General features: G+C 41.8%; 1 protein-coding gene across 2 annotated transcripts in view; it reads right to left on the reverse strand.

The window, feature by feature from the left end:
* The window catches only part of PID1 (phosphotyrosine interaction domain containing 1), an 87,433-nt gene that overhangs the window by 13,625 nt on the left and 46,364 nt on the right, over positions 1-27,444 (reverse strand). Inside the window, exon 1 of one of the 2 annotated variants that reach the window (XM_054074978.1) lies at positions 16,256-16,500. The exons of the other annotated variant lie outside the window; for it this stretch is intronic. Within the exon in view, the coding sequence (XP_053930953.1) occupies positions 16,256-16,294 (39 nt within the window). The 5' untranslated portion in view covers positions 16,295-16,500. Of the gene's footprint in view, positions 1-16,255; positions 16,501-27,444 lie in introns of those variants that run through there. 2 annotated transcript variants of the gene reach the window in all.

Raw genomic sequence — 27,444 nt, forward strand, 5'->3', positions numbered from 1 at the left:
AGGGCAGAAAATTCATTTTCATAGTTCCACTAGCCCTGAAGTTGACTTTGCAAAGACAAAATCTGTATTGAACAGTCCTGCTGTTGTTCTGTTGATGAAGGACAAACCAGTGCAAATTTTAGGGACTGAAGGAAGAAAAGAGAAACTACTTATGACAGAAACAAACAAACTTTTCACTGTTTGTCTCAATGCTTGTCTTTGTGCAACAATAAATACCTGCACTTAAAAATTTAATAATCAATAACATTATAAAAAAGCCCCAGCGTTCCTGTTCTCAGCCAACAAAAACTGCCACCTGTATTTAAAAGGTTGCTCCTATATATAAATATATATATAGATATATATAAATATATCTGGTAAAAATCTCAGAAGTCTGATGATTGTTTTCTATATAAACAATTACTCAAGCACTTTCCATTAACAACGCATTTCACATCTCTGTGATGAGTAAATTCTTAGTCTTAGCCATTTATCATAATTCTACGCTTTCAGTTTTCCGTAAAGTTATTAAAATTATCTACAAGATTAAGCATATCTTTTAAAGAACTTAATAGTTCTTGACTGTACCAAGCTACGACTCCAACCAGCGCATGACACTTTCTCCTGCACTTTTCCAGATTAGACAGAAGGGGAAGAATACAGAAGCAGGGTTCAAACTGACAAGGCAACGGCAAAGACTGGAATAAACTGCCACAGGGGAAGGTTTCTCTTCCCCAAACAGCAGGAACCAAATATTTCAAGGCATTTCAAGAAAGCCCATGGGTTTAGAGTGGTCTCTGACTTTGAATTGAGATACTGAGAGGGAGATTTTCAGAAGAGCTCAGACAGTAACACGTGTTGAGCATTTTAAGTAAAGCTGACCGCTCTCAGTATCGAGAAGCACAGACAGAAATTTGGCAAGAAAGATCAGTGCGTGCATTGACAAATGAGGAATTACTTGTCTTTTAAAATACTGTAGCTTTCCCCATCCAGATTGAAGCAAGAAAAGTCAAAGCGTTCATTCCTAGGGAGCCTGATACAATGCTGGTATGAGACACGGTTGTTCTTTCACTCACAGGATTAGAGCTCTTGCTAAGTGTCTAATATTCTGGTTTCCTACCAAAGCTGTTACTATTTTGGTTAAGTATTTTTAAATAGAATATAACATATTTTACGTTTAATTATGCATTTTAGGTTTAAATATGACAGCACAATAGAGAGAAAACAGCATTTTGAGTAACATAGATTTTACTTTAGATTTACTTTATGCTAAAAATATAGATATTTACAGTAAAAGCACATGCTACACTATTTGTCCCCTACCAAGTCTTTAGCCTTCCACCCTTTTCCTTCTGCTGCTTCCACATCAAAACAAGCTGGTATCTCTTGCTGGGCCAAAACCAAATAGAAGATTCTTTAACTACAGTGCACGGACAGCATTAACGTTTAAGCCAAGTATGCAAAATTCAAACCTGAACAGGCCAACCTAGCTATTCCTGTGAGTGGATCTTAGGAACAAAAACACATCCTGCCTCTACAGGAAATTCTCCAAAAAAATCGCCAGAAAAAAAAAAACAGCAAACCCCTCCCTGCAGTATTTCTTACTCCAGGCAAGGGCAGCGAGCACTTTATGGTTCTTTGGAGAATCTTGTTTACCTGTTCTTTCCCAAAGGGGAAAAAGATTAAATAGAGGTTAATCTCCCCCTGAAAACCAAGTAGTATCGCAGGCAACATAGACTATAATTTGTCCTTACGTTTTGATATCAGTAAGGGTTTTATTTTCATTTAAAAATATATGTAGGTACAAAACAACTGCTTCTCCCTTCTCACAGAAGCACCAAAGAGAGATTACAAAAATCTGCACATTTAAAACAGCCATAGCGTGAACGAGGCAGTCCCTCCTACGGCAGCAAGATCCCATAACGTTCATCAGTGAATTGGAACACAGCTCTTCTCGAGGTGAACTCGCTATCGCCCAGATATGGCATTAATGCTTCATATCGTAACGCCTGTCATAGCCTTAGGTTCTTAAGACCTCAAATTGTTCAGCAGTGCACACAGACAGTTTTCTATCTGCATGCAGAAAGGGACACCATGCTGTTCTGGCAGGATATGATACACATATATAGACTACAAAATACTTCCATTGAATTATTTTTAACACCTTCTTCTCAAATAAGTATTTAGCAAGCTATATCATTAAGATATCAATATCAGTTGCCTACATGTCTCTGTAGACCCCAAATCCGGTGTTTAGAAGAGGAGGTCATGAACAGTATTACTAAAGGAAACTGCAAGGGCAATTTATGAGGGAGCAGCACAATTAATGGAAATGAGGCTCTAGCAGCCACACTCGGAGTGCTACCCCTGCAAAAAGAGACACAGTTTTCGAATTATTGCAGCTCTCAGGACACTGTCTCGTTCACAGCACAGTGCCATTAGGGGAGGTGTCAACCAACAGCATGGGGGAGCACTGCCTTTACACCACCACACTGCTATACTCCCACTCATTTGCAGAGCAGGTCCTGGCTGCATGAACACCCAAGAAGCAGCAAATACAAAGAAGAGGTATTGATGAAGCAACAAAACTTCACCGCTTTCTTTCATCTGCCTTCTTTCCTGCCTGCCATTTGCTCTGTTTTCTTCCTTGTCTCCCAGGAAATTGCAGTCCTGGCAATGGACAAGTGCCGAACCAGCACTACCCACACCAGCCTGGCAATGGAACAGGTGAGAGCTGCATCTGCTCAGGACACAGACAGACAGATTGGGAGCTCTGAAAACCACAGCAAGCGGAAACTTTACATAGGGAAGGCTGGAAATTTGTGGAACATGGAAAGAGCCATGACACAAGAACTGAGAAAGCTCTTGCTGGATATGCAGATATTTCCAGGGCAGATCACAAATTAGAGTACACCTTTCACAAGGAAGTGCAGGGATGTCCCTGGATGATCCATAAAGACATTCCTAGGCTCCTTATAGCCACTCAAATGGAGTTACTCTGTTCATAAACCAATGACGAGAATGAACACTGAAAGGTTTACCCAGACATTTTTCATTTGACATATTGGGAAGAAATTCTAGAAGGTGAAGAGAAGAAATTTCATGGAGTGGTCCAAAGGAAGTCCATCTTGGGGTGGATCACACCACAGAGCATACCAGCCAGAAAGGCTAATAAAAACAGAGAAGCTGTGAGATCCCAGCAGAACTGCCACCTGTGCTCTCCTGGAGGTGGTCCAAGGGGATGACGGCACGGTAACACGTGCCAAAGCAAAATTTGCTCTCCATTATATAAGGCTTTTGCACTTTAAAGAAAGACATAATCAGCATGATTAGTTTGAGCAAGTGAGAACGTGAAAGAAGGGAAAAATCACTTTGGCTACTACTTATAGATTGGGTTTGGACTTGCATTACAAACTGGAAGACATGAAACCAAACATTTCTCTTTGATGTAGAGCAAAGACTGCTCTGGAGTCTCTTTTTAAAAGGAAAATATTTCCTTTTATGCTTCAGGCAAAGAAGGCATAATGTCCTTCACACTTTCCAACATTTAAAACTCTTATACAACACAATGTCAGGTATAACCAAGAAGTTGCATTTTAGCTAATTACACCAAGGGTGCAATGGCACGAACAGGTTTCATCTTGCTTATGTTCTCCAATTCCAGCAACTAAGCTTCCGCCTTCAGACATCTACTTTTTTTGAAATGAAAATGAAGTAAACATGCACACTGTAAAAGAAAAGAAATTTGTATCCAAGGGTGTCCTGCAAGTGTGGAAGAGGAGATAAAGCTCTAGGCTTAGCCAGATTGCACAATCATCATCTTAGACTTGGAAAAATTCTGCAAGAATCAACAAAAGGCTAACACAAATATTTCCACATAGACGGATAAAGCCACACAGCAGCTTTCACAGCATTTATAGACCTTGACTTAAATACGTGTACAGTCACTCTCCTTGATCATTACAAAACCTGTTAAAGAATGCAGACTTATAATCCCAGTTTCTTCTACTTCATATGCACTTCTCAAGAGATGATTCTCAGATGAGCAAAGCCCTATTCACACCTGAAGGTCATTATCACACACAGAGCACTGCCAGAAAACCAAACACCTCCTACTCTTAAGGCCCACTGAATTCCTGGTTAAAAGGAGCTATTGTTCTTACCTTTTCCAAACAGATGATCAACTTGAAGTTAATAAGAAATTACTGTTTGGGGTTTTTTAATAGAAAACATCGACTGGCGTCCGACTCTTTGACAGCAAAGCATCAGACAGAAGGAGCTTTTCAAGGTCACAAAGCAAAAATAAATTTAGGCTTTCCATTCCTCTGTGTTAGCCCATGTAAATTTACTGTGCGCCTTGGCAACAGAGCACAGCAGTGTTCCTCCCCGCTTCCCTCAGACAGACTTCATGCAAAAGAGCAACAGCTGAAAAATGTGATTTTAACACCCTTGAACAAGAAAAGGTGTAAAAGCTGGTCAGGATACCCGGGCCAGGGAGAAAACCAAGGACAGAGCTGGGAGCACTGGTAACACACATTAAGTAACTGCCGCTCGCAAATGCCACGGAAGAAAAACAAACAGTCCTATCCTCAGCAACAGCACTAGTAAAGCTTTTCCAAAAGCTTTATGAGTCCTATGATATGGTCTTGTTTGATCTATCATAAGCAAGATAAGTTAGCCAGTAAAACAACCTGAAGCAACGGCAAAGCTGTGGCTCTGGTTGAATGCTTAGTTGCCAAACAGACGTCTATCTGAAGTATTTCATACTCCCTTGAAGTCCTTTCTACCCATTGCCTAGGACCAAGGTTGTTTGGACTTCAACCTGCTCTGCCCTTGGTCACCAGCATTTGTGAAGCGGAAGAAAGAAATATGATTTTTCCTTCTGAAATAGAGCACAGAAAGCGGAAACGTGGAGGTCAGCAGAGTCTGTTGTGCTGCCTCTTGATGTCTGTCATTTGAAGCAATCCCTGCTTTTTAATGATGAAACCTTTTTAATGTCTATTCCTTCACCTCCTTCTTCAGCTGCACAGTCCATGGCCACTTGCATCAAAGGACTTGGACTGAAATGCAAATCTGGAAAGCTCACAGAGACCTGACAAAAAGAACCTAAGAAAGGCTTCATAAACTGTTTTCAGTGTGGAAATCTGTTCCATACATACAACTAGATGCCTGACAGACCAGGTTTATGCACAGTGCGGTAGTACATCAATGTCACGCTGGGAAACACGGGACTACTACAGCACTTCCCGTAACAGACTAGAGAGAAGCTGTGGTGCCATATGGTGAATAAAAACCAGGAGCCAAGACAAATAGCTGTGCTTGTCCCTAACGTAGCTGAGAGACTGTTGTAACAGCTGTGTTGCACCAAAAACAAAACAGAAAAGGATCAAAATCCAGTCTGCTAGCTTATAAAGTCTTCCGGCATGATCAAGGCTATTAGAAAGAGAAAGCTCATGGTCATATGAAGATGACACACTTGCTTGGACTGATTAGAGAGTTACGTGCAGAGGAGTTCTTGTGCAAGGCATGCGTGATCTCTAGGCTGACAGAGGAAGAGAAGGAAGAGGAAAGGACATTGTATATTTAAACAAAGCAGCCAACAACATCTGGAAATCCCAAGAGGTTAGATAAAGTGCTTACCATCACTGTAGCATTGGTACAGCTGTAGTGCGAGTGTGACCTCCATCCCAGCTCCCAGTCACAATCTACACATTTCTAACCACCACGGGCTGGCCTGTTGGGGATGATGGTGACAGCAGGGAGTACTACCCCAGGCAGAGATGGAGGCAGGGAGACCAACTCTGACCACCCACATGCTCCCTTGCACCCCATTGCGCTGCCAACTTCACCCAAACTCGATTGAAGTAAGAGTGACCCTGTATTCCCCCTGTCTCTCCTGAGTGGTGAGCAGGGTGGTCTCCCAAATAGAAAGAGATGGGGTTCACGCATTGTTGTCCTGTTTCCCAGCACCAGCTGGCAGAACTCCTCAGTCACTGGCATACAGGCTGGTGCAGCCCTTGCTCCTTCAGAGGTGCTTCTGGAGTCTGAGTACCTCTACCAGATCAGGGGCAGGGAATCAGATTTTTTGCTTGCTTGTTTGTTTCAAAAAATAAACAAACCAAATCCAGACTGATCAAAGCATATAACAGTTGAGCAACTTATAACCTACATACAGTAAATGCTAAAATGCAAATGCATGTTCCTGTTGTGTAACTATCAGACACCACCAATGGAAACTCATGATAAAGAAGTGAAGCAGTCCACCGGTTACATGAATGGAGTACTAAATGTTCCCAAATGCTTGGCTTAACTTCATGAATGCCTCTTGCAACCCCTAAATCCTCACTGGAAATCAAGTTCAGGAACATAAACTCGAGAGAAATTAGTCATACATTTTCCCATGACAGTCCACTACTACTTAGAAAGAAAATAAAAAGCTTTTTCTTCATTTAAGATAAAAATAAAGAATGGCTTCCCATCTTAAGCCTTTAAAGGATAAACTATTTCTGCTGCACTGCTGTTAAGCTTTATTTATAGTCTTACTATGATGAAAAAGGAACATCACACTTCCAAAATGATTACAGTTATCAATCATTAAGGACGCAGCTCATAATACAGTATAAAAACCCTGTATAAACACTGCAACTTCATCTAATAAAGTTTAATTTTATCTCAATTAAGAAATAGCCTGGAAAATAACGGCCTTGTTCGTAACTTGAATACAAACCAGAAAGCATATAAAGATTTTGTTCTTGAAGTGTTTGCATACTGTCTAGAGGATGTAAAGTCACAAGAAGACAGGCCCATAGGTACCCATATACAGAGCACAGCCACTCGTGAGAGAAACTTATGTAACTTGGAAAGAACCAAAGATTCTTGAAAATACCAATTCAACAGAAAATACAACTGGCATTTTCAGTCAAAAAAAAACATACAAAAGAATTCTGAATCTCTGGTCTGCTATGGCAAATCTGTAGGCACATAGAAGTTGGTGAAGCCTCAATCATTTATCCCACACTGGGTTGTGCGAACACCTCCAGGCATAATATGAAACAAGGAAGCAATCTGCAGTGGATGGGACCAACTTTTCCCTCGTTTTTAAAAAAAGTCATTAAACTTAACCAACTCTGTGACAGATGCTCCAGTGGGAATCGTAATTCTTTCTTAGCTGCAGAGATATACCATCTTCATTAGGAACTGAAGCTCTATCAAGTGCATTTATTCAGAAATATTTCTAATGTTCCTTTTCCAACAGCTGCCTTCACTGTTTTGTATGGAAAAGAGTAGGCTGGGCTTACCCATTAATCTCACAAAAGAGAATCAGATTGATGTCACATAGTTGGAATAGTAATTATGATATGAGCTAGAAATTGTTCATGGTAATAAAAATGGTTATAAACAATTCTAGATCCACAGAGTATGATGGATGATTTGTTATGACACTGAATAATGTTTTGAATATTGCATTGCCTAAATTCCAGCACACAGAACCATATTCAAATTTAGAGTAACTCGAATTTGATTTACACCAGAGGTTTGCTTGATCCATAATATCTTAATCTAAAAACATGGATACAGCCAGTTGCCCACAAATGGTTTTGCCAACAAGGTCAATTAAATGTGATGTTTTATTCAAATTTCACTTGATTAAAAAACAGATCTTGGGCAAGCTATTGGGAGGTTTTGGTCCTGTAAGCACAATGCAATCTCAAAGTGTCAAAATGGATATTGGAAGCAACACTAAAGCTGGATGAAAAAAACAGCACTGCCCAAACAGCAATGGGGTCATATCCAGCAATGCACGCAGCAGCCTGAACATCTACCTCCCCTACCAACACTCTTCATAACATCACCTTCTGAGAAACAAATATTCTAGCAACACAACCAAATGCCATTTTCAACTGATATTTTAAAACTTTTATAACTGGTTGCCAAAGGCAGATTTTTTATGAATTTTCCTACCATTTTCCTGCAGTAAAAATGATGGAAAGATGTTGGTTTATTTTTGTTGCTCCCTGACAGCTAGTCAAATTTGATATTTATATTGTACTGGGATCACGAAATGTCAAGGTGGATATTATAAAAACCATGCTGAAGATAGTAATTTAACCTTCAGCAATTCCATTCGATTCAGTGGTGTCTGCACACTTGCAAATAATTGTATTTTAGATCCTTGCAACCTGATGGCAGAAACACTCTTCCCCTCTTAGAGTGCTGGGTCTGGAGTGCCACTTGGTGGTCAAATATAAACACAATTGTAGCAGACACCTATGTACCACCAGTTAAGCAGTCTCGTAGAGTATACAGTTTGGGATATACCAGATTTGGAAACAACCATTCTGGAGTTGCATATATGACAGCCTAACACACTAAGAAACATTTTTATTCCTCATATAATCTCTGGTCATGGGACTCCAGTGACAGTTAACACACTCTTGGTGAACTGGAGAACCTCCAACTCCAAAAGATGAATCTCTTGCCTCTCGTGAAAAAAAAATGCGGCTCCAGATCCTGGCTGTAACAACATGTCCTCTGTGCAGCAAGCAGAGAGAGGGACCTACAGTCATCCTTTGTCAGTGGGTAATTGGTGGGTAACTTTGGATCTTGTAGCACTGGGGAGCTTGTATTTATTTATTTATTTTAACCTAAGCAATCAGTTTCTTCACATAAGCCAATATGCCTATTTTAAACAGAGAAGGAATCACAAGCTAAGACAAAGCAAGCAATCAGCAGCTTGTAAAGCTGGGAGCATGTCCTCATGGTAACACTTGTACAACACCATCACAGGAGATTAAATTACTATTAATTTACTTGCAGTACCTCATAATTCCAAATCAGAGTAGAACTCGAATCACTCTGATCTGGACAGTTTTGACGGCAAAGCATTCCCTGTACCATCAGAAAATCTTTGCTTCCTCTTACTCAGTTGCCTCCCCCACACTGAAATGCAACAGAGATTTTTGTGTTCCTATTTGCTTCCTTACTGAAGCAGCAGCCACCAGCAGCAGCACTCACATTCAGCACAGGCACCACACAGCATGCAGGTGATAAAGGAAAAGATGGAAAAAATTAGTTTCTATGTATGACTCATATCTCTGATCCTTGAGAGAGTAAGAAAAGTTTCAAGTAATACTACAAAAATGTGAGAACCTCCTTACAATCACCCAAGTTAGTTGCACTGTTCCTTTTCCTCATGGATAGTACAATATATGGGAATGGAGAGCAGAAGTAAATATCTTGGATAAAGAGTCTTAACTAGAGAAACAAGATTTTATAATATCAAACTGTGTCAAATATCCATTACTACTCACATTTTTACTATTAGCTTTCCAAATTGTTGTCCGGCCTCCCAACATGTCTTTAACTCTTATTTCCTCTCAAAGTTAAATGGCTGTTAGTAACATTTAACAAATCTAATCAGAGTGAACTGTTATGATAAATATTGCTATCTGAATAAATCCCAAACAGATCAAATTCACTGAATATTCAGCCCTCCTCAATAACCCATCCACATCAGTTTAAAGAGATGAAAAAATGCCATCTTACTGTAACTTGCTATGAGACCATAAACAACTATCAAGTGCAACACAAGGCAGGAAAAGACAATGAATTCTTAATTCAACAAGACATTAACTCATCCTGTATCAATCCATGCTACTGGGCAAGGCTCCTGCCCTGATATGACTACTATATGGGCATCAGGAACTGCCTGTAAAGCCAGAAGTTGCTGCATGGGACACTGGGACAAATGTGGGAAAACCTCAGAGGTTCAGGACCTACTGGAAGGCATGTTTACACTGCTCACTTCAGCAGAGCCTGGGATGCTGGAAATATTTACAGGGATACAAAGTAAAGTCATGACAAATGTGCCTGCAAAAAACCAACCAAACAAAAAAAACCCAACAATGTAAAGTCATCAGAAAAACTCTACACGATTCTTGTCAGCAATCTGGGAGCTTATTGTTCCCTCTGCTTTCATCGCATGAGGGGCTACAAGAAGCAGCTCTGGAATGCAGAAAGCGCTTTGTACTACCGTTTTCTTAAACCAGAAGGTTAGAAACAAAGAGTGACGGTGTGCTGAAAAAACATCATCCTTCTGCAGAGGAAAGTCTTCGCACAACCTGAAATGAGGCCAAAATTCCCACCAATTGAGCTACAAAGCCATTATTTCATTTGGCCTCAAAAATATCAAAAGCAGTATATTCTCCAAATACCTGTACTCTAAATAAAAAAATGTGGTCCAACAGGTGAACATCTGCAGGCAGCTGCATCCTGTGTCATTCAACTCTTGGAAACCAAAAAAAATAAGGACATGATTTGCTGAGAGCAGGTTGAGCTACACACCTGAGATGCAGCCTGCATCACAACACATTTCAGGGAGGCTGCAGTCCAACCAGCTTCATGCTTGAGGAGGGCAGTGGTGGGTTAGGACAACCCCACAGAGACCACTGCTCTGGAGACAGAAAGCTGTGCCAAACCGTGAGTGCCTGATGAGTAGCAGCAAGCTGAGCTCATCAGCTCCTCGTGCTTTTCATGTAACTTCAGTGAAGTGCTTAAGCACACGCACCTACCACATGCTCTTTGTATAATAGGAAACGTTTACTTTTGTGAATAATTATAAACAGAAGGCTCTTGAAAGACCTTACTGTCCAACAGGACCCCTTAAATATTTACATTCTGATATGCAGCAATGAGTGTTTACTGCCGAGTCTGCTGTGACGATGCTAGATGGAGAGCTTGCACACAGCACACGGCTGTACTGCATCTGTCACAGCATTGGCTCAACTTTGGAAAACAGGCTGCCGCAGCCCAGCTTCTGCCTAAACTGCCCCTCAAGTTCATTTGCAAATAAGCCACCTGTGTTTTTTCCTCCCAGGACACAGCTCAGCCACCATTTCAAATGCCTCCGAGCAGTCCCAGCAAGGGACTGGGTGCAGCTCTCCACATCGCAGCCTTCCCAAAGCAGCAGAAATAATCCACTGCAATAGATAGATCTTACGGAGTTTCTGTTTCTTTGGGTTTTTTTTTCCTCTAGGAACTGAAACTGGCTGTCAAAAGAAGCGGCTAATACAGCCCTTCCTCCCCTTGCAAATGCAATTAGCATCTAGTAAGCAAAAAACCCAAGATCAGTGAAAATGGGGAAGGAATGAAACAGGGACATTTGAGTCATTTTTGTGACAAGACTGAAGCTGTTACTAATTGTGAAAGTGCACCATATCCATTCCCCAGCCCATTTTTTTAGTATTCCTTTTAAAGAGAGAAGCAGACATTTACCAAACACAAAGACTGAAAATTCACAATAGGTGGTTCCTGTTCTGAGACAGCTCCAGTTTATAATCTTCATTCTTTATTGCTATTTAATGACTCATATCATGCGACTCCTTCCCCATTCCTAATATCTGCTGCTGAGGTCTCCTCTAGAGACATAGTGCTTGGATGCCTGAGGGAAAGTCAGAAAGAAAGAGAACAACAAAAAAAATCATGGAAGTCATCATTTCCTAAGCCTGATAACAGATAAAACTTCCATTGTCAAGATCAGCTCATACAGTACAATAAATGGGGAGACGGACAGATCTCTCTACGTGGGGTGATAGGATAAATCTTTATATCAGATATATATGCAGACTTGTATGAAATAACTTCTTTGAAATACGCTGAATTACTTTGGATTCACAACTAGAAATCTAAGGCCTGAAATGAGCTTGCTCTGTGACTTGGCAGCTGGAAAATCCCATCAGAGAGAAGGTACATCTTTCCTTTTGGGATAAAGCCAATAACTGTTGGCCAAAAGACCAAAACCAGATGTTATCATAGCATAAAGACCCATTAGTTATTAACTAATTTCATGCACGATAACATGTTGAAACTAAAGCTGTAACTGTCACAAATGGTCATATTTCATCATAACAGGTTATTTGATTCACCTTGGCAAAATATAAGCCATAGTGTAATCACTGAACAAAGCTGCCATTAGGCCCAGCTCTTCACTTTTTTTACATTCCCAAAAGAACACACAGCAGTCCTAAACATTTTGGTATGGACTATTTTATATCACAGCAACTAATATAGTTGCCTCCTGCTCTCAAAACTTTAAAGTAATAAATCTGTTTCCACAACCGTGTATTATCTCACCACTGGCAAACATCCCTGACAGCACAGGTAAGTGGAGATGTTTTATACAGTACATAGAATGAGAAATTGGAGATCTATCTGTGGAAATCAATTAAACCCACATGATTTCACAACTAGGCTTGCAGAGGTTTGTTGGGGATTTCCCTGGAGAGTTATAGCTAAGAATTTTAAAACTGAGGATATTGTAAAGCCATTACTAGGGCACTTTCCAAGCAGGCAAATGACTTAATTTAGACCGTAATATTGCTGTGACTCAGTAAAACATACACTATATCTAAATAACAACACAAACTCTTTTAAAACAAGGCTGGCTCTTTGACCAGTTCAGCACAGCTTTTGACATTCAGCCAAGAAAACTGCTATGAGCAGTTCACATCCTCCCCTCGTGCCCACCAGCACTTTGCAGCCCTCGCACCTGGGTCCCTCCTGGCCCCACTGCCCTTCGGCACGCTCTCTGCAGCACTGTGTCCTGCCTTCACTGCCTGGATGTCCACAGATCTACTTACTCCTAGATCACAGCACGACCACATCTTCCATGCTCCTCCCTGCCACGTGCAACAGGGCAGAGGGGGATTTTCCATGCGGCAGCCTGCAGGAAAACTGGAAGGAGAGCTGCATACCAGCAATCGCATGCCGAAAGTAACTCTGCAGGAAGTGGCAGAAAATATTTTCCATGTTTTCTCTCTTCATGAGACTGTGGAATTTGCACCAAAAATCCCTGGCTCCGTCACCAAGAAAAACTTAATGCACTCAATAGATAATGCCTTTAGAAAAACTGGCACAGAAATAGGAACATATTCTGCTACGGACTGAGACTGAAGCAGCAGACTGCCAGCCTGTTCAGTTGTCGGCTTGATGAACTGCTATAGGAAATGCATTGCAGAGGTGAGCCCCAGGCTTCCCCCCTCTTCTCCGGGGCAGCGTGAAGCAATGGAGTGTTGGGACAAGTCGGTGTGCAAGGACCACAGCCAGACCACGTGCACTGCATTCCTCATGCTCTATTCACACCTACTCCTTACACAATATTGAAGGTGGGTTTGACATAGAAATATGCAGGGATTAAGATTTTTCCTACACTCTACAACCAGACATTTCTAAATCTGTCTTGGTTTGACTCTAGTTACTTAGTTCCCCACCACCTGCTGTGACTCCCTATCCAGAGTATTGACTACACAGAGGTAGATACAGGCGTAGAAGAATGTGTATCCCTTCCTCCTCCAAGAACCAGCTGATGTTGCCTGTCCCAAGCAGCGAGTTGAAGCTCTAGCTGCCTTTGATGCTCTAATCTTGCCGTGCAAAGCCTCCAACAGTGTAATTAAAGGATTGCCCAGCTAAGCAGGAAAGCAATTTATCCTTAAAATATCAGAATGCCTCACAAATCTTCCAAGTGCCCTTCAAACAGCACTGGATTTGCACTGACTGAAAGAGTAATTGATTTCATTCTGGTAAAGGTGGAAAATTCAGGGACATATTAGACTGAGGTTAACACAGTAGAGATGGGCCGGGCTCAGGAACACCCTCAGACCTCTCTGGCTCCGGGGACAAAACCATCAATGCTTTGCCACTAAGCTGCTGGAGATGAACTCCTTGAAGTGTAGGTCTTTCATCACACGTGCCTATTTGATAACTGTCAGTCCCTAACGTAAATAACAGATTTCCATTTCAATCGATAAAGCATCACTTAGTGAGCATCAAAAGGACCTCTGTTGGTAGAAGGGATTAGAAAAACAAGAGTTGGCTCAAGCACACTTTGAAGCTTTTCCCTGATGAATTTCTTCTCCCAAAACTCCATCACTTGCTGATTTCCATCTCCATAAACAACATTATTTTATCCACCAAGTCTTGCAAATTCAGGTAACTTTGGCAGCAACTTTCCTGAGGTGGAGAATCCAGGGCCAGGGCTAAGTACTGTTTTGCCAATTTTCTAATGTCATTAAAAACCGAGGAAAACATTTGCGTTTGCCATGACTTTGATGTGAAATGCATGTAAATGAAAATGTTTAGGCTGAGCTTGGGGCAAAATTAAAGCCCCCACATGGGACACAACCACATAGGAAAGCAAATTCAATGAACTTTGCAGAAATCACTATTGCGATCCAAGCAAAAAAAAAAAAAAAAAACAAACCAACATTGTGAACTTGCCGTAAGAATGGCTAAATTACAAAGAAAACAGTGAAACATTATAGTCAAAACACGTAATCGGGAAAGCATTTAGGATTTTTCCTTGAGGCCACTGCAGCTCAGACTCCTAGTGGGTCTGTGCATGGAATTCCTATTGTCTTCAGCAGGAGACTTTTGTATGGGAGAATCACTAAAGGACAATCCTAACGAGGGCAATCCTTTAATCAAAATAAAATTATTATTTTATGTACTGGTTATAAAGTACAAGTTCATTTTCATAACAAATTTGACACCAAGTGAATTTGGGGGAAAGGAGAGAGACCAAACAAAGCCAGAGTAAACTTGGCAATAGAAAATTGGAAGTGTTCCACGAAGGTGTTTTCATTCCATTGAAACAGGTTTAAAATGTTTATATATAAATACACATATTCATAAATACACATATATTTTTTTCAACAAGTGTCCAAAACACTACAAACGTATTTTCAACCACGAGAACTGGAAAGGGAACTTAAAATTGTTATCAAAAGAGAAACTAATTTTCAAGAAGTAAAACACGTTTTTTCAAAAATTGCTTGAAAACTTCTTCTAGAATTCAGTTCATCTACTAACTACTCCCATTTCTACTTTTCTTTTTCCCGAATCTGTTGGAAAGAAAGATAGCCTACCTGCTTTCTAACTCAGAGAGCAAGAAAGCCATCTGGCTATATGTTGGAACACCTACTCCAACATCAGAAACCATATTCCTCTGCGCTTTGAAATGCAACATTAAAAAATTAAATTGCCCCAGCCGTACTGTGCACTGCAGGACACCTGCATACACGCAGCGCCTCCTCAGAGCAGCCAGCTCTGCTCCAGCAGCAGCCACTGGGCTGAGCACAGTTGTCTCTATTTGTCACCTGAGGAAAAGAGCAAACCAAAGAAAGGACCTGTCTGACCCACCACTGCAAATCTCCCAGGAAGAAGCATTCATCTCAGCCTGCACTGAGAGTGAAGAGACTGCTGGCACTCTAGTTATGGCAGTTTTGAAACTGTGGATGGGTTTTGATACTTTCTGAGACCAAGAGAATGTCCATGGCCATACTTAAGCCACAATTTTGGAAAATTAAACTAGAAGAAAGGAGGGGGGGAAAAAAGAGAGACATCTAAATGTGGTCGCAATTGGTTACCATGACCCAAACCGTATGCCAAAGAAAAAGAGAACTGATGGCTCATGTTTGCATGCTATGAGCAGTTCACATCCTGTATTTCCTAGCAGCCAGAATACGTGGAAAGAGAAATAATAAAGGACATCCTGAAAAATGCACTGCAGGTTTGCATTACTGTACATTCACACAGCCTGCAAACACCATATGATGGCCACTTATCCACCAAAGCAAAAGTCCTCAGCAAGAGAAAATTGAAGACAAGGTCTGAGAATCGGCACAGATGCTCTGTCACACAGGGCAGCCACATTTACCACTTGTTCTCACTATGTCCATGGTGCCACGGGCATACTCCTATCCTTGGATATACAGAGCAGTAACAAGGAGAAAGGAAGCACATAAGCAACAGAAACTTGGATATAAAAAACAGTTAGTGAAAGTCACAATTTTTCTAGGAATAGACTGTTAATAAAAAACATATGTTTTATTCTCAACGTTGTTAAAGGGTAACACAGTGCAAGATAAAGCAAACTAGAACAAAATCATGGAAATTTCAGGATCAAGAAATAGCATTGTAATTCCATGCTAGACTTTGATTCGTTTACTGCCCTGGGATGACTCTAGGTTTACACCAACCCGCCTGTCAGACTACAGTTTGCCACTATATATGTGAAATCTTCCTCTGAGCCAGTGCAAAGAAATTCTACAAAACGCCTGAAGAACTCCAAGAATCTCTGTACAACTAGAGAGGCGCACAGGAGACTCCAAGAATCCTAAGCGAAAATATTTTGCTTTGTCCAAGTATGCACATGTGGAAAAAGTGCCTCTGAAACAACTGAAGCTTGCAAAATAGCAGCACGCAGAAGTGCTGAAATTACCTCTCCACCCGAACACGAAGTGTTTGCAGCTGCTGCCATAGCCTGTTCTGGTCGATTGGAAATCGATGTGCTGCACTCCCTCCTCCTCTCCTAAACGTGGAGAGGAGGGAGACGGAGACATGACCTTTCTGTTCCCTTCTGGCTTTTCAGAGCACAGTACACTAACTACAATCTTTCTAAAAAACAAAGTTGCGTGTCAAGAACCAAAAACACCAACTGCCTCCTACTTGTTACAGCGGGTCCATAAAGCAAGCTATATTTTAATCGGCATTTTCTGCCCAGACAATATTTTTCACTGAGCGCTGTTTTCCCCTAGGAGACTGTCCTGCAAGAGCTGCTAAGATTTAAGTGGTTTAAATCTACAGGGTTTCAGGAACATGAGATATGATCTTAAAACCTCCCTGCCTCTGGCTCCGCAGTCTGTTTGGGTGCCAGCCTTAGCAACGGCAGAGAGCAGGGACAGGCGTGCAGACAAACAGGTCAGCCCTCCCAGTTGGCGTGCGCTGGGAAGAAATACCTCAAAGTTCCTGGCAAAGCTCACAGCAGCAGAAGCTTTGGTCTTAGACTGAGGACAGGCAACCCTGACTCCTCCAAGCAGTGTCACTGCAGGATGCTCTCACTCCCTGGCATCACGGGGCTATGATTCAGCAGTAAATAAGTGATCTCTCACATAGATTTGGAAGGTTATGATATTTCTCTTGCTTGCTCGTTTGCACGTCCTGAAGCAGTAAAGGGCACTTTCACATTTCTGCTCTCAATGTGAAAGCAACAGGATGGAAAAAAGGGATGAGTTCCAAGGGAGAGGGGCAGGAAGTACCTTGGATGGCCTAGCAGCCATTTTAATCAAGCAAACTTTTTTTAATCAAGCAACCAATATTCAGTAGGCATGTGAGACATAAAGAGCATGTTCTGCTCAGCTCCAGCCCCTTCACACCTGACTCCAGCCCGTGCACATGAAAGCCAACTCGGGAAAAAATGAAGCAACCTAATGGTGTGGGTGCACTTGCTGACCATCTCTTTTTATTCTGTTCATGAAAACCATCCATAATTCAGCACTCCCAGATGACCGCAAAAGAAACACAGCACAAGAGAAAAGCAAAGGACATTTTTGTCAAATAAGACAAATATGTGTAATAACAACAGCAGTGACAGGAGACTGTATATAACTCCAGGTTAACAGCCTTTCCTGTGAACTCCTTCCTGCCTCTGTTCATATTGCTGTAAGACAGGAATACAAAATTAATCTGAAGGAATCAGTCCTCCCAAAATGATGATGTCCTGTCAGTCACCACGTAGCTGCACAGCCCTTTCCCCCTACATGGGCATTCAAAATCTTCTCTCCTGTTTTGCCTCATGTCTAGAGCACACGCACAACACGCTCATACTTAAGTGGAAAAAAATGCCTTTTTTTTTTTTTTTTTTGGTAAAGACTCTTAACTTGCTTCTATACTATCCTACATGTTCTACAGTTTCCCTTGTTCTTTCACACTTCATATCCTCATCAGCTCGGCTCTTTGCTGTGCTGCTTCAGCTAAGAGAGGGGAGGAAGTAGGGAAGGAGTGCCTGGTTTTGGCTCCAATTCACCAGAGCAAAGAGCCTGAAAACAGTGTGGGTCCTGCTGCAATACGTGCTGTGGCGGGGACGCTGTAGGAGTCCTAGGAAAGCAAGGTCTTTCCACATGAGCTTGGCAACTCAGCAGCAACATGCATCATTAAAATCCCCACATCCTTCCACTTAATCAGTAGAGATATATCTACTTGTATGAACCCCATCTGGATTCTCATGTTAGGAAATGTATTATTATCTGACTGGCAAAGAGGTGTTTTCATCCAGATTACTTACGTTAAAACTCCAAGGATTCCTGCTGCAATATACTCAAAAAACATGCAGAACTAACAACAAAATAGAACAACAGTGATGTCCCTGGTTCACAAGCCTTACAGAGAAACCAGATGCTGAAGTCTAAAGCCCACATCCACGAAGGATCTTCTTCCCTTGCACAATTTCCACAGACTGCTTGAAACTGCGTTACTGAATTTGTACACTGGACACCATGCACAATCATGCCTGCATATGCAAAGCAAAACCTTAATAAATAATTAGTCACAGAGCCTTTAGGACAGGGCAGAACAACATAACTAAGTTATTTGTAGTTGTTTCATAATTGGACACTGACCGTGATCCAAAGATGATGCTTCAGGTCAATGCTGGATGGGCTATTTCTTCCACGCACAACCCACGGGCCACCACCACTACAGCAGTGCAGGAGAACAGTCCCACCTCGGCCCTGTTCAAGGCTTTGAGAGAGTTTCCCCCCACGTACCCACAATAAACAGGGCCATATGGGGCAGTTGTTGATAGTGACTGGGGCCAAAGTCCCAGGGACTTTAAATGTACTTGTTATAGTGGTCAGTGTATCCTTGCTTCTGCCATCTGGATGGAATTATTGCCCCTTTCAAATTTGAAATTTAGTTCATTTTATTTTAAGATGACTTTACAAGTCTTTCTATGTGATGTTCATTTCAACAACACTCTAGTATTGCACAACAGTCATATGATCCAGTGTGTGTTTTACGAGACAGACATGTCACATGAAAATTAAAACCAGGTTCCTCGTCTGGAACAGAGAGAGGAACTGCAGGGGGAAAAAGAAAAAAAAAAAAACAATGAGAGCGCACGCCCAGAGATCAGGGTGGAGGAAAAAGAGGAGATAAAAACAGGATGAGACATCAGAGTCATTTCATCCTGCCCAGAGTGAAAACAGCTTTCATCAGTATGAAAGACAATTCATTCGCATAAATTTACTGCAGAATACAACTGAAGTGTTTCAGGACTGGCACTGGAAATAAGGATTGCTATACCTATGGCCCAGTCGTTCATCAATAATTTATAATAGTCCCTTCTGTGTGTGAATCTTTTAAATTGCTCTTGTACTTCAAATGACATTTTCTGTAGACACTACATCCAAGGAGAATTACAGACAATCAGGTTTTAAATGCACAGGACTTGAGGTTTGTTTGGCAGTCCATGATTTAAGCACTTAGAAAGAACCTGGAGGTATTTCCTATGGTCAACAGTATCCTTCCAAATGTTAACGGAGGATTCAGAGGTATTTCAAATATCTCACTCAGCCCTGGTCTCAATACATCTCTCTTTTAGACACCCTTCAGACTGCATGACTGAAGCATTTATAAGACCCCCATTATGTACAGTCATTTTGGTCTGTTTAGCTTTGAATATATTTGTATTACCATGTATGCATCATGGGAAAAGCACAGGCAGAGCAAGACACCTTTACCTGAGGAGCAGTGCATCGCAGATGTAGCCTGTGAGCTTTTGAAGAAGCTTTTAGAAAAAAATCACTTTGGCCTGATGTTACTGGCTGCAACCCAGAGACTCCCTCTTTTAGCCAAGCGTACTTCCTTGATTAAAGAGTTATAAAACTGGGTAGTTTTACAAAGTTAGGTAACACAGCAGGTGTTATTCTCACAGCCATGTGAGCACAAACAGAAAGACCTGAAGTAATCGAATCTCATGCTCGAAGGATAACAGGAACCATACGATGATCACCAGCTGGGATCACAAGCTACCCCACCCCACATCCTTTTAAACACTGAACGACAGACCAGGTGCAGGTGCTGTCTTCTTGCTTACTTTTCAGTTTCTACTTCTTCAACACATCCTCTGTTCGAGGTCAAATACAGAACAAAATGATGATTCAGCTCCATTGAGGAGCGGCTGAGAGAGCTGGGGTTGTTTAGCCTTGAGAAGAGGAGGCTGAGGGGAGACCTTATTACTCTCTACAACTACCTGAAAGGAGGTTGTGGAGAGGAGGGAGCTGGCCTCTTCTCCCAAGTGACAGGGGACAGGACAAGAGGGAATGGCCTGAAGCTCCGTCAGGGGAGGTTCAGGTTGGATATCAGAAAAAAATTCTTCACAGTAAGAGTCATTGGGTACTGGAACAGCTGCCCAGGGAGGGGGTCGAGTCGCCTTCCCTGGAGGTGTTTAAGGAACGGGTGGATGAAGTACTTAGGGACATGGTTTAGGGAGTGTTAGGAACGGTTGGACTCGATGATCCAATGGGTCCTTTCCAACCTTGTGATTCTGTGATTCTGTGATTTGCTTCACCCCACCTGAGCAATGTGCAGATGAGACATAAACATCTCAGCGCACACAGTCAGGAGGCGAGCCTTGACTAGCCCAAATGCTTGCACTTCGCCATGTATTTCAAGCACATACCACAGGATTACATGAAACTAAAACCATCCCTCCAAACATGTGAATGAGCCTTCACTTTTGCTGCCTCTCTCATCGGTAATATCCCTAGAGGTGGTTTGCAACATTCTTTAGGTAAACATACGTTGCGCTGTACAGCAATAGACTGTTTCTCAAATGAGTTCACGTCTGCGAGTTTCTCTGGAACACATAATTTTAAATTCATACCATCACAACCATTTGCATTTTATGATGGTCCACCTTTAAAAATATTTTTGAACATAGATGTTGATTTTATTGGGGAACTGAATGCCAAGAAGCAAATAAGTATAAAAACACATAACAGAAGACAAAAATATTTCCTTATAGTGAGGAAAGACATTGGAAACAAACTGCTAAGAAGAAGTTTTTATAACTTCTGCTCTAAAGACTACTCAGGACATGCAATACACAGAACATCAATGGGCTCTGCCTGCACATGTTGTTAACCAACTGTGCTTGCAAGGGAGTATTTCTGCCACCAAACAACCACCACTGTGCCTGTTGGGCTTCTTTGCCTATACAAATATAAAAAAAAAAAAAAGTACCACAAGAAACATCTGATCACTGTGAACTTTCAAACTGTCCTCCTCTGCTTTGCAGCTTCTTCTCTTAATAGCTTTAATGAGCCTTTCACCTTTGCCTCTTCTAGTATCTGTGTGTCTACAAAAGGCCAAGGTCAGCATCTGCTCGTCAAAGGTGTGCTATTTCATAGAATCGCTTGGTTGGAAAAGACCCTTGAGATTGAGTCCAACCGTACCTGTCCACTACTAAACCAGATCCCAGAGCACCTCATCTACCTATCTTTTAAACACCTCCCTGGGCAGCCTCTGCCAGTGCCCGAGGACCCTTTCGGTGGAGAAATTTTTCCTGATGTCTAATCTGAACCTCCCTTGGTGCAACTCGAGGCCATTTCCTCTCATCTTATGGCCTGTCTCTTGGGAGAAGAGACCAACAGCCACCTTATTACAACCTCCTCTCAGGGAGTTGTAGACAGTGATAATGTCTCCCGTCAGCCTCCTTTTCTTCAGGCTAAACAACCCCATTTCCCTCAACTGCCATTTAATGGACAGAAAAGGAAAAAATCCAAACAGGAGTCATAAAATGCGATAGTACTCCCTTCAGTCAATTCTATTACCAATATCAAAGGAAGATTCATCATGAACATCAAACAGGCCTAAAAATTGTATCTAAAACTATGATAAAGAAAGCAGCTTCCAGACAATGAGAGAGCAGGAAAACTAACTATGAACAGGAAATAGCGTAAGTAAAATCTACATTCATTGGTAACCAAGATAACCACTAAACTGCTTGCTTCATACTCTCCACTGCTGCTAGCACACAGTATCACGGAATGACACAGCCTGTTTTTTCCCATCCCAGAAAAGCAATCAATGTCTATTCAATCTAAAGCAAATGATAGAGAAAAAAGGCAATAACCAATTTTCTTCATGGCACTCTGCAAAGAGGAACAAAAGGGTCCCAATATAGTAGTATTTCTGTAAGCATCAAAAAAAGCAGAAAATTATCTTGATAATGTTCATAATTCATTTGCTTTGTTTTTTTAAAAAAAACCAAAATAAATTGTAAAATTGTTTGTTTAAACCAATCCTTCAGACAATTTGTTAAAGGACTGATTATAAATGTGGAAGTAACATCTCCAGTCAATGATGCTTGTCCAAGCAAATCCGTACTTCTCACAGTCTGCCACAACTGCCTCGATCTGTTTTAAGGTAGGTGCCCATTTCAGTTGTCTTGATGTTAAAAATATCACATAGTAAATTGGAATTGTTCTTGTGTGCACACAACCTTTTGCATGTATCTCTCACCCCGAGGAAATACAAGAAACTTGAATAAATTTTGCACTTAACTGTAGCCAAAGATAAATACTCTACCAGAGTCTGTCTTACAAAAAAAGAGGAGGAGGGCAAAGCAGGGAAGAGGACAATGTCCGCTTCCATCATCCCTGCGTGTCAAAGTGAACCACGTACATCAATTTTGATTCATCAAAACTTTGATAAAACAAAGTAACTCGATTTCTTAGCAGAAGGAAAGCATGAGAATTTAGTCATGGTACCAATACCAGAGTGAACTGCTACAGATCCAACACAAACACTCTCCTAGTTTTTCTCTACAAAGTAATTCAGAGATGGACAGCAATATATGGCCAGGGATAGTGTCCTCAATGCAAAATCTGAAATCTAAACTGAAGCTGCCTGCCCTTACCAAGAAGCGGTCAGAAGAGAAGATGTGTGGGAACATGCTTTTTTAATGATGTGAAACCTGAAACAGCCCTTGTACCCATCTCCTGTTTAAATCCATTGATTGGATGTGCAAATGGACACAGGCATGATCAGAACCAGAGGTCTGGGCATCGCTCACACTTTGTAAGGGGACCAGGACAACAGTGACCAATGCTCTCTTATCCTTCTTTTATGTCTAGAAGGGGGAGAATGAGACACTGAATTAAGTTAATGGTAGCATATACATTATTTGTGAGGAATACATGGCTTTTTTTTTAGGGAGCGGGGTCATTTCCTACTAAAGATCCACGAATTTTACAACTGGGAATAGCAGCCTAAGTCACAGCTTTTTTTTTAGATGCTGAATAAGCATCTTAAATATCTTAGATACATGTCAATTACGCCAAACTGTTCCAGACATGAAAAGCCTATGGATTGCTTTGTGCTTCGCAGCAATGGCCAAAATCATTTATATGATCTGGACACTAAGCAAAAGAAATACAAAGCAGATTTCACATCACAGAATATGAACAAGCTGTCTCCTAAATCATACAATATGTCAGGGGTGGCGGGGAGGAGGGTGTGGAGTGTTATGTAACACTCCTTTTGTCTTGAGGAACTTAAAACAGTGCTTTATGTTGCAGTGGTGGGATGCGAGTTTAGTGCAGCTGCCGTGCAGTTGTACTGCTATAAAATGAATAGGGAATTTGCTTATGAATGTACGGCACTCTATTATAAGCAACTTTTCATATCTGTATAATCAAGCAGGCACTTTCACCATCAGCTGAGACATGTACCCTAATACATTTCATGATATTCAGCACATCAGCTTTGGGAGAATTAATTGGAAAGATAGCCCTGAGACGTGAATCAACACACCAGCTTAACCAGACTCGAGGATTAAACCACGGGGCATCTCCAGCTCATTCACAATGATGATCTTCAATTATACCATCAGTCATACCTCCTGTCAGCTGGAAATAAAGCAGCACTGTTCATATCTTGAGGCTACAGTCAGGCATGACTACAGGATAATTTGCACATATACTGTCAGGTTTTACGGGGAGCAGGAAATTCTACAGAATTAGGTAGGGGTTTTTTTGTGAATTCCCCCTGCTCCCTCTGTGAAAACCTCAGGGGTGAAAGGGAGGGGGAAGAAGTAAGAGTCTTCCTTATCACCCTGGAATCTTATAGGGAAAGGCCCTGTACTCTACTCTAGGCATGACATTTCTGACACCTCCCTCTCAGCTGCAGTCTGTAGTCCCTCATAATTCCTCCCCACCCAACACGACATGGGGTCAGACAACCCAAGAACCACAAAGTTGTAAAGCAAGGTACTGAGCTGTCATGCAAAGAACAGACCATGCCACTGAGGAACTACAAGTTAGCCACATATTTGCCCGTTTTAATTGCACTTCCTTGGCCTTTAAAGAATACTACGGAAAACAGACTTCAAACCATTTTAAGTGGGTGCAAACTTCAGAGAAAGTAGTGAAGAACATTTGCTCATTTCACACACAGAGTGAAATCTCATATGCCTGCATTTTTGCATACTCATGTTCTTAGAAGAAGAAAGCATTTATTAAAAAAAAATATTTCAAGTCTCTCTATCTTGAGAAGGCAAGGCTTCCTTTCATGTACTGGGAAATGTCATTCTTTGTCTATGCAATTATCCTAGTACATCAGCAACGCAGTTGAAGCAGAGAAGTCAATTAATGTACAAATTAATCCTTTACAGTTGTTTTTTTGTGTAATAAACAACATTATTTCTATCCTATACCCTGTTTATAGACATCACTTCATGGAAGATGTTCTAAAACAACACATAATCCTTGCCACAACTTTGGCATTGTAATCTGGTTTCCTTTCTGAGTGAAGGTAGTGCTGCCTTGCAAAGACAGATAGGACAGGATGGAACTGAACTACCTTTGATTCATTGTGCAACTATGGATTAGTCACTTAACCTCCCCAATTTCCAGTCTGCCCATGGGTATAATCATGTAACTCTGCACAGGATTGTTATGAGGATTAACTGAGTGACACTAAAAGGCTTTGAGACCTGCTCAGTAAAGATTATTTCTATAAAAGTACATATGCATAAAATGCTAATTGATGCCAGCTGGCTTTTCATCCCAGGCAGCAAAAACAGCTTCTTACCACACACATTTCCTTTAGTGGGCAGCAGCAGCATATTTTTTTTATTTCTAAATTCCTGGGGTTTGCCTTAAAACATACAAACCATTTGATTTTCAGGAATACTACAATTAGGAGATTGATGCAGCAATGTATTTCAGTGATTACCTCGATTAAGCCTGCACAGGCAAGAAGGGTAAACATTATAACACCCTTCAAACTGAGAAATGAGCCCTGTCTGCGGTGCACAGCTGTAGATTCATAAATTTACATCTTAGAGGGTCTGCAGTGTCCTGTTCATTTCCTATACAAACCTGGGAATCAAGTTCCAATAACTCTTGAAATGAAACAGAAAGCCGCTGTTCCTGCACTGGCCTTATATGACATGGCACCACTAAATTAAGATATACAAGTAATTATTTTTCTTTTGATTTTCCCTCTGTGCTGCTAACGATTGTTTTCTGGAGCCCCTCCCTCAGCTGCACAAACTTGGATGTACTCCACCTGCTTATGTTTGCTGATAGACGCCAGAGGAATTTTCACTTCATCTGTTTCACAGATGCTCAGACTCTTTTCTCAACACACGTCATACAAAAATGTCTCCAAAATAATTAGCAGGATTTCAGTCACTATGACTATGATGGCTGCACAGAAGGTAAAGCTCAGACAGCTCTTAAGAAATTGCAGCTCTGGAATGAGAGTCTGGGACCTTAACAGCACTAATTTAAATCTTCCTGCATGACACATTTATAGTTTTCCATGTAGTCAAAAGGGCAGAGGGGTTGGTATGCAGAAAGCTGCTACAATGTGAGAAACATCATGCACTTCTATAACCTCTTGCACTCACGCTGACATGAAGGTAATTACTACTGGAGAGCAAATGCACCCTAATTCAAAGACAGGGGAGAAAAAATTACAGAAGGATCTCTGTAATCATAATCAAAATAAAATTTGCCACTTTACTGAAGAGCTAACTGGAATAAAAATAATCTTATGAAATTACTTACAAAGTAGGATTTTAATATTTAATTGAAAGAAGCACCTCTCTTGGCCATTTGCCTTGCAGCATAAATGTCAAGCAGGGCTCTTAACCATCACAACCCTGCCCCTGCCTTGCTGCTCTTCACCCGTCCCCAGCAAGGCACTCATAAGCTGTACCGAGTCACACAGCAGAAGATGACCACTGGACTGCAGAATGGTAACACATTTAAAGAGACAGTAAGAGTGCTTCACAATTGCTCACAAGTCTGCACTCCAAAGTCTAGGGGCTCAATTACCTAAATTTCTCCCCTCTGGTCACACAATAGATTTTCAGAGTCCTCTAGTGTCACAGTGGATTACTCAAATTGAAACTCTTCTCCCTGAAATGATAGGAATTTAATTGCCACTGCATAAACTCTTGATGAGTGTATTTCAAATAGCCATGAGTTACCAACGTCTGATTTCAGGCCTGCAACGGCAGGCTGCTCCGGACTTCGCTTCACCCAAAGACAACCCAGAAGACAGTCTTGTTTCGGTTTTGGGGGAGTAGGAAAGCTTTACTGTTGTTGACTTAAGTTATCAGGTTGGCAGATGTTGCAGAAGAGCTGCTGGTGCTTGCACGGCAGCCCTGGGGTACAGATAGCTGCCTCTGTCAAAGATGGGGAGATGTTTTGAAGTACCTGTGGGAGCCTCAGGACCTGTCTCATACCCGTCCCTGCTCCTTGATGGGGGGCATTCCTGAAGCCTGGGGAAACCTGTGGGTCTTCTAGGCGTGGGACAAGGCCAGACACATCCTCACTCTCTTCTATCCCCAGGCAGGAGGGACCACCTGAAGGTGAATACACAAAATCTGCCCCTGCTCCACTTGGCACAGCCAGCAGCCACTGACAAGCCCACAGCCCCAGACAGGTCATACTCATCCTACAGCTGCTCCATCCCTGATGGGTGGGGTGAGCATCCCTGGGATGCACACAGAAATCCCAAATCCGGGTCTGTTGGGTTCCCATTTATTTATTCACTTATTTAAACCCAGGCTCACTCGCCTGTGACATTACCACACACAGAACTTTAAAAGCTGCCACAGCTGCTGAGCAGGACCAAGCCACAGAAATCCCATCATATACCTTCCTTGCCAGCTTTTTTTTAGTGTCGAGTGCCCTCCTTCCTGCCCCACTAAGAAGACCACATTTGCAATATATGCAAACATGCACCAGAGTGTTCAGTCGTGCAACACATCAGTGTCAGCAGCAGCGTGAAGCCGCGCTTGGGGCAGCTGCGGGTTGGCAGGAGGTCACACAAGTGAGTTCCTTGGGGGCTGCAGTCACTCCAAGAAACTCCACTTAGAGGCCATGCTGAGTAAGGCAGAGCAGCCGCCAGGAGTGCACTTCAAGGCCCTTGAAGCCATGTCATAAGTCCCTGCACAGAGGAGCTGCCCCACAGGGTGGGATGCCAGGGACTTTAGGAACAGCCAGTGCCCATACGCCCGCATCCTACCTTGGAGAAGCAGCATGGAGCTGTCAATAGAAACATGCCACCCGCCCCAGCCAACACACACCCACCTGCACTGCATTAATCCCC

The sequence above is a fragment of the Cuculus canorus genome, chromosome 9 (assembly GCF_017976375.1).
Source record: "Cuculus canorus isolate bCucCan1 chromosome 9, bCucCan1.pri, whole genome shotgun sequence".
Classification (NCBI taxonomy): domain Eukaryota; kingdom Metazoa; phylum Chordata; class Aves; order Cuculiformes; family Cuculidae; genus Cuculus; species Cuculus canorus.